Below are 13,113 nucleotides of genomic sequence, written 5' to 3'. Positions count from 1 at the left end.
CTTGTCAACACAAGATCAAATATACATCATAAAGACATACCATCTGAAGGTGCAAGTTAACAGTCAGCCCATTCATTAAAGCTATTTCTTGTCTTTTGGCCCCTGAAATAATAGAAAGATAAAACATTTGAAAAATGGTTGGAGTTTTTCTTTAAAATTTCAGAGAAATACAGAAAGGTGGTGATAAAGCAAAAGCATGAATCCAATGTCTCTCCAAAGGCCGGAAAGGGAACAAACATTTGAGGTGTCATCAGAGTGAAATAAAAAGATTTCATGTTTCTTGTACACTGCACTGGCAGGAAAATATTTATTTTTTCAGGTCAGACACAGAAAACAAAAAAAAAACAACAGTGAAATATTTCCATTTCCCAGCAAACTACCAGTGGATTTATTATCTTGAATACCTCTGACAAGTGAGGTCACTAAGACTGTATGTAAAGCAAGACTTGAAGACTTATTTTTGTCTGAAGTTCATATGTAACACAAGTGAGAAAACACATTGAGATAATCATCTGCTGCAAATGGTTACTGTAATGTCAAGATAAATCTCATCCCTAATTAAAAAATGAAATAAGCAAAATTGACCTATTGGATATATTAGACCATTATTAATGCAGCAGCTCCACAAGAAGCCATGCCCACATTGCTCCAATGAGGATAATAACAGATGCCTTTGGACTACAGCTAATCACAGGCAGAGCTAATTAGTAACAACTAATTGTTGTTATCAAGTATTTAGTAACAAATTCTCCGGCATTTGTCAAGCCCTGGTGAAAGGTTTTAGGCAGGACAGGGAATTGTGTATTGGGCAGGGTGGCACCAGGATATGGAGAAAATCAATTCCTGTTTCCTTCTGGTATGCTTGGTGTCTGTTGTTGAAAAGCAGAAATTCATCCATGAGACAAATCAATATCTTGAGAGTCTTCAGATGGGAGATGTGCTCATGCACCTTGTCCTGATCCTCACTCAGCCACAGATTCACCAAATGTGGAGAGAGAGTGCAGAGAGGGAGGGATGAAGAGAGGTGTAAGCAGGCAGGGACGGCAACAGCCACTTTTGGAATCGATAAAGAGGAAGGAAATGATGGTTTGGGGATATAAAAGGTTAAGGGGAGCCACAAGAAAAGGAAAGCTGAATTTCTCCTGTCCCTGCCTTGGGGGACACCTGAGACACTGCCCCTGTATCCTAAAGAGTTTAAATTCATAGAGTGAGTGCTTTGTCAGAGTAGGAAAAAAACCCAAAAATTATAACTATGGGTTCAACCCAATACAGGCAAATATAGCCAAAGAACATGGAAATCTATAATTATAATTAATTCATGCATTCCTCCCCTGCAGGCCTCAGCTTCTGCCAGCACAGGAAAAGCTGAGCACCATTCTCATTGAGGTGTTCAAGGACATTTCCATGTGTTGCTGAAATCTCCAGGTTTTGGACAGAAGGATTTGGAAAACCGGTGCCAGTGACTGGGAATGATCAGTCCAAGGGATGAGCTACAACAAAAATGAAATGTCATGAATAAGCTCCCTCCTCCTTCAGACACCAGGAACATCATCAAGTCTGTGGAAAGAAATATATGAAGGACTAGTTCTTCATAAGGAAAAATAAGATTTTTTTCTTCACTTAAACTTCTCTCCTTTTCTTTCTTTTCTTCCCTCTGATAGCATTGCATCTGCAGGCTCCATGCTGCTGGAAGAGGTCACCTTGGAGTTGTTCTATTGCAGATCCAGGAGACAGCTAGAGAGAGTGATTGCAGCTCAAAACAGTATTATTTGCAGTCTTAATATTTCTATGGAACTCTTGAGGCTAAAAAAAGGGACAGGATCAAGAAATGGTATTGCTCTTATTTGTCCCTCTGCTCTTTCCACGATATCTGTGGCTTTCACAGCAAAGTCTATATGAGAAATCCTCTGCCTGATGTACAATTCTGTATAAAACAAATGGTTAATCTGTAGATCACTTTTAGCTGCATGCTAGCATCCCAAATTAAATATGACACTACATTTGTCATGTAAGTCTTGGTCCTCCGTAAATTATATATTTATTAAAAGCCTTCCATTATTGAATTTCATGCCCACAAAACAAACCTCATCCATGTCATTGGAAAACTGTTATCCTTTATAACCTGCACTGCATTTCAGAAAACAACCTTTCTGTGATCCAATTAACCTATTACAATATTCAAAGACCCGGCACACGGGAGACAAAATTATGTTTGCCTTCCTTATTTCCTAACTTTGTACCATATCTCCAGGACAGGCTAAAACCTGTATGTTCTGCGTGATAAATCTCCTCTTTAATAAAAGGAAGCAGCGTTTGCAAAGTACAACTTCAGAGACAATTATGATTGTGTTAGGCAGACACTGCCATCCTTCTCCTCTCTGACTGCTGGGGAAGTCTGATCCTCGGTGGAGTAAGTAAAAAGCATTTTGTAAAATGATTGGTAAAAGGCTAAGGGCCCCAATTTCAAAAACATTTTGGTTATTTCAAATAATCCTTATCACTCAAAGTCACTCCAAATCTGCTCAGCGTTCAGTCTTCCCTCAACAGAGACCTGCCCGAGCCCATCGTACGGCAGCAGCCACACAGTTAATCTTGTTCCATCAGAAGGTGATCCTGCCAAGGTTGTAATGTTTTAATAAAGTCTGGTAGGAGAAGCAGAGATTGCCTTCACTGCCTTCTGCCACTTGGTGTGAGCAGAAAAAAAGCTTTGGCCTCCACTGACCTTGACTCTTCATTTCACAACGTATTTACTACTGTAACTTTCAATGAACAAGAAAATGTGACTGCGTTTAATAAGCAAGGTGTTCGTGCACTATAAAACATTAAGCAGACAAAGGTGTTTTACAGTCTTTGGTCCATTCCTGAATAAATCTCACCAAAGAGTTTTACTTGCTACCACCACGTAGGGTGAGAAATGACAATTCCTGCTCCACCTCCTCCTCCATAAAATGTTCAATACTGAATAAAAAATACAGAAAAATTCTGTTATTGTTCTTACATTAAAGTAAATCAGAAAGTAAATGCAGAATTCATTCAGTAACGTACTCATGCATAATATTATTTTTTGTTGGAAAACGGTATTTAAACATAAATTGTGAGGGTTGGAATGTTAAGATCCCTTCAAACTTAAACCATTTCATGAATCTGTGGAATACCACATTGAAAAAAGCATTTTAAAATAGCTTTTTTTTCCCTACATTTATCCTTTTAGCCTCTTCGTTATTTCTTACAGTTTTAAGAATTGGAATTTACTATGATACTGCCATTATTTGGGAAATATTAATTCATCTGCATTCTAAGAATCACTCACCTGTGTCCTGAAAAAAAACCCATGAGGGTATTTTCTAAACCAAACCCTGCACATAAATATGAGGGCCAGACGTGAGCCTATACCACATTTTACAATTTAATCAAACAAAGCCCAAAAAATTCTGGAGAAGAGAATCCAAACTATGCCTTTTATCCTTGAGGAAAACAACAGGAAACACTTCCCAGGAAATAATTTTACAAACAAAAAATTAGGTTAACATTAGGGTGACTTCAGTCATAATTTTTATTGAAAATTTTAGAATATTTGCTTACCATGAAGAAAATTATAATAAGTTCATTGTGGATAAGCCATGGTGATGTAAAAGCAGTGGTGTCACATGGAGCTTGGCAAATAAAAGGAAAGCAAGGAGCTGGGTGAGCAATAAGATAAAATTTAAGTGAAGCTCTCATTTCCATCTCCTTGCACCTACAACGCATCTTGTAGTTAAATTAATATTAATATAGGAGCTTAGCTGGCAGCCTGCACAAGACAGATGGTTAAGGGTAGAAGGGTCCCCGGCTCATTCTGTGCTCTCTGCAGTGACTCTTAACCCAGCTGAGGCCAGAGGGACCCTGGCAGCGACAGGAGGTCAGGGCTCAGCTGCCACGGGGCTCCACGTGCTGCAAACAAAGCAGAGGCAAACAGCCACGGGAGGTGATGCAGGGAAAAGTGATAACTCAGACACTTCCAGCTGTTCTTTGGGGAGTCTTGGCTGTCTCTCTCCTGGTTGTGTGAAGAACATCGGCTGTCTTACCTTGATTACTAATTTGGGTGCCTGGGAATATGGCATAAGAGAAATTCTTGACTGCCCACTTAGTTAATTAAATTCAAGATTTCCAAATGAAAATTCCAAGTCAGCTTTCCCCACCTGTCCACAGGTTCCTAGCTGTACCCAACCAGAACAAGACTATCCACTGGCCAGGGGAGATGGGTCATACTGGACACGTCCCTAAATCAGCTGTTTTCAGTATTTCAGCATCCTCCACCCCTTTATATTTCCACATTTTTATGCCCTATGATGCTTAACAGATGAGGGTGCTGAGCTTGCCCTTGAATGTAATGAAAACAAGACAAGTAACTTCTCAGCCTCCTGAGCAGCACCAGGTACAACAACAGCAACTTACGAAATCAGAACCCCCAATCTGCATTTTGGGATTTTTATATCATTCTGCAGATGGGATTTTTCTACATAGCCCAGGGATGCCCAATGTAGCCACATTCATATTTATATTATCTCAGTGTTTACATCATGGATAGACCAACTACAACAATAATTTATTGCATTTGTTCTGCTCCAATAATAACACCCATTATTTTAGCTATTTGGAAACTTCATAAAGAATTCAGAGAGGGATTTTATTTATAAGTTTATAAATAAACTTGTCATGAAACATTCCTTAATGTATCTGCTCCCAATTGTTCCAACCCCATTTGATTGTCTTGAAGGAGGAAAACCATAATTTTCTCATTGAACACTTGTCTGCAGTTGGAGGAGAAATTACAATACAATATCTAGAATACAGTAGGTCAACTTAAGGGTAATATTTTTCCTCAGTGATTTCACAAATTAATGCCTGATAATTCAGTTCTGACAGTCATGTTGAGAGTAGCCTTCAACACCTACACTGAAATAGGGGCCAGATCTCCCCGAAATCAACTCACCTAGCCTTGACAACAGCTGGGAGGGTTGGGAAGAAAAAGACCCTGCCAAGATAATTTCTCTTCCCCCTTCAGAGGCAACTCTGAAGGAAATCCCAGTGAAAGATTATTTCAACTACACAGAGTGAGAAGTGATAGAGGAAATTTGCATTCCCACTCAGCCGGCTGCTTCCATGGCAAATTCACCAGGAGGAGTCTCCAGGGCTCCTCAATCTCTGGAATAACCAGAAGCACTTCTTGCCAAGGTCCTGCAGCACTGCAGGCTCCTCAAGGGAGACCCAGGGTAATGGGAACTCATCAATAGCAGGTCCTGCCCCAATTATCTGCTCCATTGGCACAAGCAGCTCTCAAGTATGAGTCTGGATTTAGTGGCAGGAAAAAGAGGAAAAGCAGAAAATGTCTAGATAGAAATAATTTATCAAAAGGGAAAGTTCATCATTTTACTTCTGGAAAAGTTACTGAGATTCTGTAATACCAAGTGCCCTTTAAAAGGGCTTCATGTGTTAGTCCAAATGGTTTATGATGCTCCAAGAAACCCTCTGCTGCAATTAGTTTCATGATATGCATATGGTCATACATTATCACACACATTCATCCCCTAAATCCCTGCAGCCTTAAAATAAAATGTTAGTCCCTGCACAAGAAAACCTACTTTCAAACATAAAAATAAAAGGAACTAAATTCTGCCTGCAGAGTTTCAGGGTTTTGAGTCTTAAAAGAAACTAAATTTGTTTTTATTTCTGGAGAAAGGTTTTCCCCTGCATGTCACACCTACCAACCAGCTCAGCCATCAGGTCCAGGATGCACTCGTCTGCCAAAGCCCACGGGCGCTGGCCATTGAAATGGCCATGGACACCCCTGAAAAGGAATGGGAAAATGATGAAAATGTGTGGTATCCTATTTGGATCAGTCCTAAGACTCATACCTGATTTGGAGACACCACATTTGGAGGACAGATGAGGAAGATGAGACTTGCCTAAGCTGAGCACAACACTCTTCTCATAGCATTAAACCTCAGAGCAAAGGCAATTTATTGGTTTCTGACAAGATGTTAGGTGCTTGAGAATTATTTATTTTGGCCCACAAAACTCCTATAGAAAATCCTGAGAATTAAAGATGATAGCTTTTTCACAACCCCCTGGAAGTGACTGCATGGGTTCTGGAAGGCTCTGGGGACAGAAAAGCTGGGATGGAGCATCCCAGTGTGGATGGCACCTGCTAGCCCTGGCTCACATCCCTGCACTGACAGCAGAGATCGCCCCACAGACCTCCCCAGCCTGCACTTCTGGCTGAGCAGAACCTCTGATGGTGCACTGGATGACAGACTGAGATACTGCCTTGCTCCCAGACAGGAATATTTCTTGTCAGTAACAATTTTCATCCTCCTGCATCTCCTGTCTGAGCTCACCCTTCTGCATAAAGCAGAGGGTACTTCGTGCAGGGGCAGGTGCTTCTCTGTATCAACAGAGCTGCTTGCTAATTTTTATTGCTTCTCTTCTCCCTGAAAAATTGTTCTAGATCTCAGTGTGCATAAAGCTTTTTTGGGCTGACAAAGGGTGTTTTAAAACTTTATATTGCAAACTGCTCCTGACTGCAGGGGATCATATGGTCACCTTAAACTCCAGTGTGCTGCTACTCTGGAGTGACAGATATATAAATTCAGTCCTGGATTGAGGGCTCTGAACTAAATTTTCCTTCAATTATGACAGAGAAGAAAACTTCTAAGGTAGCTACCGTGCATATATAAATAAAAAGTTGCCTAGTTTCTTAAACATGCAGGGTGTAGAGCACAGATTTAAATGCAAATGGAGGCAGACTGAGAAAAGTAATAATGGTGCTAATCCAGGGAAACATTGCTCTGGGCTCCCATCTCACACTGGATGATTTTCATATTTGCTGAGCACCACGGGGTACTTGTGGAGTTGGAAACACCAGGCTGCATGGGGCTGAGTATAAAGCTGTTTCAAAATTAGGACAGAGCTAGTGAGAATCTGGGGAGAGCAAAAGATACCCTAAAAGTTTTGATGTGAGAAAAAAAAGGGAAAAAAATGTAATAAATCTTTTAAAGAAGAACTGGCCCACAACATTCAGTCAAGATCACAGACTAAGACTTGAGAATGGAAGGTGCACGAGACATTGCCCCATCCTCAAGGTGATTTAAAAGATTGTTTGTCCTTATCTACCTCATACTTTCCCTTCTCAGGTAGAGTTTCATTCTGTCTCCCACAAAAATTACCTGGGCATTTTACTGTCAGACCCTTTTGGATTGGCCTGGGTCTAATTCACAGCTCTTAGGGATATCTCCAAAAAAGAACTACAATCCTAAAGAATAGGAGAGCTGCTGCATTTAAAAAACACAGATTAACCACAGTAAATGTAAAACCACTTTGAAAAGCACAGTATTAACCATTTCAAGCCTCTTATCCTTGCAAAACACCATTTAATTTTGGGCTAGATTAGGTTAACAGCTGGAGGAGTGCACAGGTACAACTGAACATCTCTTACAGAAAAAAAATAACATCCCCACGCTCAACAGGTCCAATCCCACACAGGCAATCCCCTGCTCCTCAGTTTGGATAAGGTCCTGGTACAGCAGCTGACTGCTTTCCTCCATTTTAGAATTGCTCTCTGATGAGCCCTCACAGCAGAGAGCAGGCAGTGTGAAATAACCCTCATTTACAAGAGCATTTCATAGATGAGGAATAAAGGCAGTGGGTGGGGACGGGAGAAAATGCTGTGAGGGGCAGGATTAGTGCTAAAATTGCCTCCCTTCTATCAGCCCACAATGCAGCTGCATTCCCTGAGGACAGGGGGATGTGTTTCACAAACAGCAAGACATTTATTGGTAATTTCCTGTTTTATTCTTAACTGTAATACAGTGATCAAGGGACTTTAGGATAATACAGACTGCTAAAATAAAACCCCCAAAGATTTTCAGTGGCTCCCAGCCTGAGGGAATCTGTATTTCTGAAAGAGGATGGCAAACATAGTAAGATGGGAAAAATAAGTCCTAACTACTTATGGGATTCTCTTTCATTAGCTTTCCCTGATTTTATAGCCATTAGTGTCATCCTGATGGGAATTTACTAATGAAAGTTCTCTCTAGCAGCACACAGGACTATCAAAATTTCAGAATAAATTTCCAAGTTATCATGAAAACAGTTCTGAGATTTTGGTCATGAGAATGTTTTATTTTCAGAGAAAAACATGGGCATTTAACCATATTGAAAGAAGTGAGAGGCAGCATTTATTATTATTCTTATTATTATTATTATGGCACAGCTTACCTCCCTCTTGATGGCCAATATAAATGCCAAGAGACAAAAAATTATTGCCTCTAAAATGGTAGTTAAAAGCATATTCTTGGATCCTTTTTTTTTTTTATTTTAATCACATGAAACTCTGTAGACTTTGCTGATGGCACAATACATCCTATTACACTTAGGTTGTAAAATTCTATGCTCTGCCTCAGAGAATTTATATCTCTGTATATTATGCCACCCTTCTCTCAGCTCTGGGAGGCACTGGGGGTAATAATCTTTAAGGACACAAGTGCAGTGCTCCTGGCATTCCCCTCATCCATGCAGAGCCTGCATCCCTTTCTCCCCCCACTGCACCCTAGGTAGCAGAAGAGATTTAAACTGAGGTATCCAAATTAATGAATAAAAAAACTTCACCCATCAAATCACAGAGCATCAGACAAACAGATATTTCTTCAACTTCTATGAGAGTTTCTCATTGTGCAAATTAATTTTCAGTCGGTTACCATTTTATTTTCAATTTGGCAGGGAATCACAATGCCATGTTTTATTCGCTGAGGTCTGGTTGATTTAAAGCTTGCTAGGGGAGCTAGAAACACATTTTCTGAGATGATCCCAGGGTTTCAAAGGCGGTGAGAAAAGGAATTTAAATTAATTGCCATCTTCAGGAATCTTCTGCATTCATCCAAATCTTGTTCAAGTGCAAATTTCCTTCTTGCTCCTTTGCCAAAAGTGATGCAAGGTATGTAATGAGCCAGTACAGACTCTTAAGTTGGACCATGGTTTCAAGCAAAGAAACAGCCAAAAATAATGAAGACATATCAAAAGAAAAAGAACTGTATGGACCAGCAGATTAGAGACACAAGTAAAAAACCCATGGCATTAGAACAGGGGTTTGTAGCTGTACCCCACATCTTGCTGAAAGGCAGAGTGCTGAGAGCAGGGCAGGAGAGGTGGGGCTGTCAGGCATGGCTTGGCCAAGCTCTTTGCAGGGTTCTCAGATCTTGCAGGACTAGCTCAGCACACAGAACCAAAGATACCTTCTGACTGGCTGAAAATGGCATTTGCTACTGCAGGCTTTACATTCTAAAACCTTCCTCAAGCTAGGAGGTTGTTCATCTATGTCCATGTCACCAGGCTGCTTCAATGCTTAGAAGTGTGTGTGTATATATATATATATATGTATGTATGTATGTATGTATGTTTTATTTCTAGCCTCAGTTTATTAACTCCTTGTTTATATTTACTGTGCCAACATACTTTTCACATAAGTGGTTCCTTCCCTCCCCTACACTGATACATCCACAGAGAACAATCATTTTTCCTTTCAGTCTTAATTTTGCCCAACAGCTCCAGTCCTCAAGACTTGAGTGCAGCAGGTTCCCCGCTCCCCAGTCGCCCTGCCAGCCCTTCACATGAGCACAACTGGCTACAGCAGGCTCCCTTCTGTTTTAATTGTTCCACTTTAATGAGTTACTCAGACGAGAGAGACATATGCTCACACACAGTAATGATTCTATAAAATGTTTTAATTACTTAACCGGTTCTGGCAGGACAAAGGGGAAAACAAGGCATTGCAAAGCACCTCTTGGCCTTCCTCCAACCAAAAAAGTCCCCTGAAGTTTGCACTTTTAAAACATTGGGTTATTGGCTACTCTAGCTTAAACATGAGGGAACAACTCTTCATGCCTTTTTTCCCCTCATTCAATAAATCTTGGTTTTAGCTGAAATCATAACTGAAAGACAAAGTCTCAAAGGCTGTTTTTAAATCCATCCTAAGAATGCCAGTGGCTTGGATTTGTAATCTTGCTACATTAGCATAAGGAACAGAGGCAGAGGGATGTGGAGAGGAGGAACACAAAACCAGAGAAGGTATGTAGGAGGCAGATGTAGGACGAGAGCTGTAACCCACCAGTTAAAGTGGAGGTGGGGGAAAGGAACTAAGCATTAAGAGGAAACACAAGAGGCTTTTCCAGGCTTTTCTCCCAGCTGTTTGCCTGATGAGTTGCCACCACTACTTGGAGATAAAGCTACAGCTTCCCTGCCTTTGACCAGCACTGGGTAATCTTCCTTTTCATTCTTAACTACAAGCAGTGAAAGCCATTTAAATAGACTCACAGCTCTTTGAGATGGGTCCCAAGACACAACAAGCAGAAAATGCAATAAACCAATTTATAAGAAAGCCAGAATCTATACCACTGCTGACTTGATGGATGTACCTAATTTGCATGCCATTTCTTAGATTCTTGCTATTTATTTATCTAAGCCAGAGCCACTACACCCCACACTGCCTGGGATGCCATTGAACAGCCTTCAGCTGGGAACAGCTACCACCTTAGACTGGGTTTTGCTAAGCTGTCCTTGGTGACTGGAATGACAGTATTCATTTCTGTATCTTCAGCCACCTCTTCCTCTGAATTCCATTCACCACCATCTCTAATCATACACTGTTCTCCTCAAAATTAGCTTGATCCTACCCTGGCTGTCTCAGCTGCTTTAGGTTCAGGATTTTATTCTGTTTCTTTGTTTTTCTTAATCTGAGGGATTTGGCTTAGCTGGTTCTTTGGTTTTGTTTTGGGTTTAATTTGTTTTTAAACTTTCTGATTTATTCTGGATAAGGCTTTTGAGGCCAAGCTGTGTTTTTGGCAAACAGCCTTTCTAGTTCTGCTCCCTCTTTTGCAGTGGCTTGAAATCAATGCTCAGCCATATTTCCCCCTAGATACAGTTCCTGAAGGCACTTTTGATCTGAGGGAACACACTGCCTACCTTTTTCTTCCAGGTTTTTACAGTAACTGAGGAAAAACTCATCCTTCACTGCAGCAAAGACAAACACAAGAATAGAAGTGAGGCAGTGAAAAGATACAGTGGAGGAGCTGAAATACTTTTGCAGTCCCAGTGCATCACTCTAAGAATGTTGTCTGCTTTTTGAAGGGGCTCAGCTGCTTGTCTGACAAAGTGGGATAACAGCACAGAAATGGACGGGGCTGCAATTTTTTCAAACAACTGGAGAAACTGCATTGCTGTGCTGACTGAATAACCAGGAGGAACGAGCTCTTCCCAAAGTTCCACTCATTCCCACTCATTCTCAGCCTTCTCACCTATAAGGATACAGGTGGAAAAATAGGAATCAATAACCAAATTGATGGGCTCCCAGCATTCATACATTTACAAGTGGAAGAGCAGCTACAGATTTCTCACATTTGCATTGAGAAGCTTCCATCTCGACCGTTCCTGCTGAAACAAGGCTGCCCACTTAGCAGAATTCATTTTTCCTCTTCTGCCTCTCCATATTTCCTCTGCTCTCTCACCATGAAATCACATCTGTTCCACTCATATCCCGCACCCTATAAAAGAGTTCATCTCTCGCCCAGCTCACTCACTCATCTGGATGTTATTTTCCTTTCCTACCTTCAGTTCCCTGTTTTTTATTCATCATTTTCCTTACTCATCCCTGCTCCAGCTGCTCAGGCAGGTGCTGGAGATCTCAAAGCACAAACTCTTAATGGAAACAGAACATAATATTAAAAAAACCAAAATAAAGAGCAAAAAAAGCTTTTTCTTTTCCCCATGTATATTAAAAAGTTCCCCATTTATTGTGACGACAGTGTCCCTTTCCTGCAATGTGTCCTTCTTTTATCCTGTCTCTTTTACATCAGCTTGATTCAGCAAAGCTTGTTGCAATTCACTCTCAGCTCCTTGCTGAGGTGATACTGAGAAGACAGGAATGTTTCTTTCCAAATAAAATAAACTTGTCAAGCAGAGACCTGGTTTAAGAGGAGCCAAAAACCTGCCAGCATGGGCAGCAGCATCACCTGCATTTGGTGCTGTTTCAAGGGGAGCTGCTTGTTGCAAGGCCTGCAGGGTGAATCACACCCTGCAATTAAAATCATTAATTAGAAAAACACAGGGCCTGGAACCCCACCACATTCACCAGCAAGCAGCAGTAACCGAGTAGGTTTGTGTGCTTACTTAACACCACAGCTGAAAGGGTTATTTACCTGTCCTACTGCTCCTGCCTCTAAAAGAGATAAAAGGAGCACTGGGGAGACACTGAACATGTTTTACTCCTGGGCTGCAGTGCTTTTAACGCAATATTCTGCTGTTCAAGCAGTTGCAAGGAAGATCCCAAAATCAAGCGCTCCTCTGAAGCACAGCTCAGCACCAGGCACTCCCTGCAGGGTACTCACGTTCGAGCCCACTTGTCCAGCTCCTCATCCAAGTAGGTTTTAACTTTTCTTGGCTGGAGCCCAAGAGAATTCCCAGCGAAGTACAGGCAGCTCTCCTCTCCATTCACCAGGGTCAGGTCAGCTGTGGAGGATAACCAGAGGAACAAAATGCATGTGGGGCTGAGCACAGGAGGCTCAGCACGTGTGCATGCCCACCCAAACACTCCCAGAGCTCTGGACATCCCCCATCCCCTGGGACATCTGGTCCCCATGTGTGAACAGAGGTGTCACACCCTGACCTCTGTCCCACAACTTCAGGTAACCCTGGAAAGGATCTAAGGAGGACAGCAGGCAATTTGCAAGCAATTATTCACCTTTTCCTCCTACAGCTTTTGGAGCTGATGCGAGTTCAGGCACCACTAAATCCCCAGCTCTCAGGGGATGTGTGAGAAGCAGCTGATTTTATCAGGTCTGTAACCAGCAGTGAGTAAACAGGGAGCATTTTCCCAATCAGGCTTTTCTTCCATCACCAATACATGCCTACTCTGAGTCATGAAGTCTAATAAAAGTTAGGACTAGGTAAATCTGTGTCCTCCACATAATTTCTCCCTGAATGATTTAATCTCTATTTAGAAAAATGTAACTGTTGAGGAGAATATTTTAAAGCAGTCTCAAAAGTTCTTGTCAGCAAATACTGTGGGCTGCACTTCATGTCATC

General features: G+C 41.4%; 1 protein-coding gene and 1 long non-coding RNA gene across 5 annotated transcripts in view; both read right to left on the bottom strand.

Moving 5' to 3' along the window:
• The window catches only part of KYNU (kynureninase), a 57,342-nt gene that overhangs the window by 34,216 nt on the left and 10,013 nt on the right, over positions 1-13,113 (bottom strand). For all 4 annotated transcript variants that reach the window (XM_015635468.2, XM_015635470.3, XM_015635469.3 and 1 more), the window contains exons 3-5: positions 12,417-12,537; positions 5,745-5,827; positions 41-102 (exon numbers count right to left, since the gene is read on the bottom strand). In XM_015635468.2, the coding sequence (XP_015490954.2) occupies positions 41-102; positions 5,745-5,827; positions 12,417-12,537 (266 nt within the window). The remainder of the gene's footprint in view (positions 1-40; positions 103-5,744; positions 5,828-12,416; positions 12,538-13,113) is intronic.
• On the bottom strand, positions 7,808-12,410 carry LOC117244696. The gene is made up of 2 exons (XR_004498238.1): positions 11,428-12,410; positions 7,808-11,327 (listed from the first exon to the last, which is right to left on the bottom strand). It is a non-coding gene; the product is annotated as an uncharacterized LOC117244696 (long non-coding RNA).

This window comes from Parus major, chromosome 7 (assembly GCF_001522545.3).
Source record: "Parus major isolate Abel chromosome 7, Parus_major1.1, whole genome shotgun sequence".
Classification (NCBI taxonomy): Eukaryota; Metazoa; Chordata; class Aves; order Passeriformes; family Paridae; genus Parus; species Parus major.
This window is presented reverse-complemented; position numbering and strand designations above follow the sequence as displayed.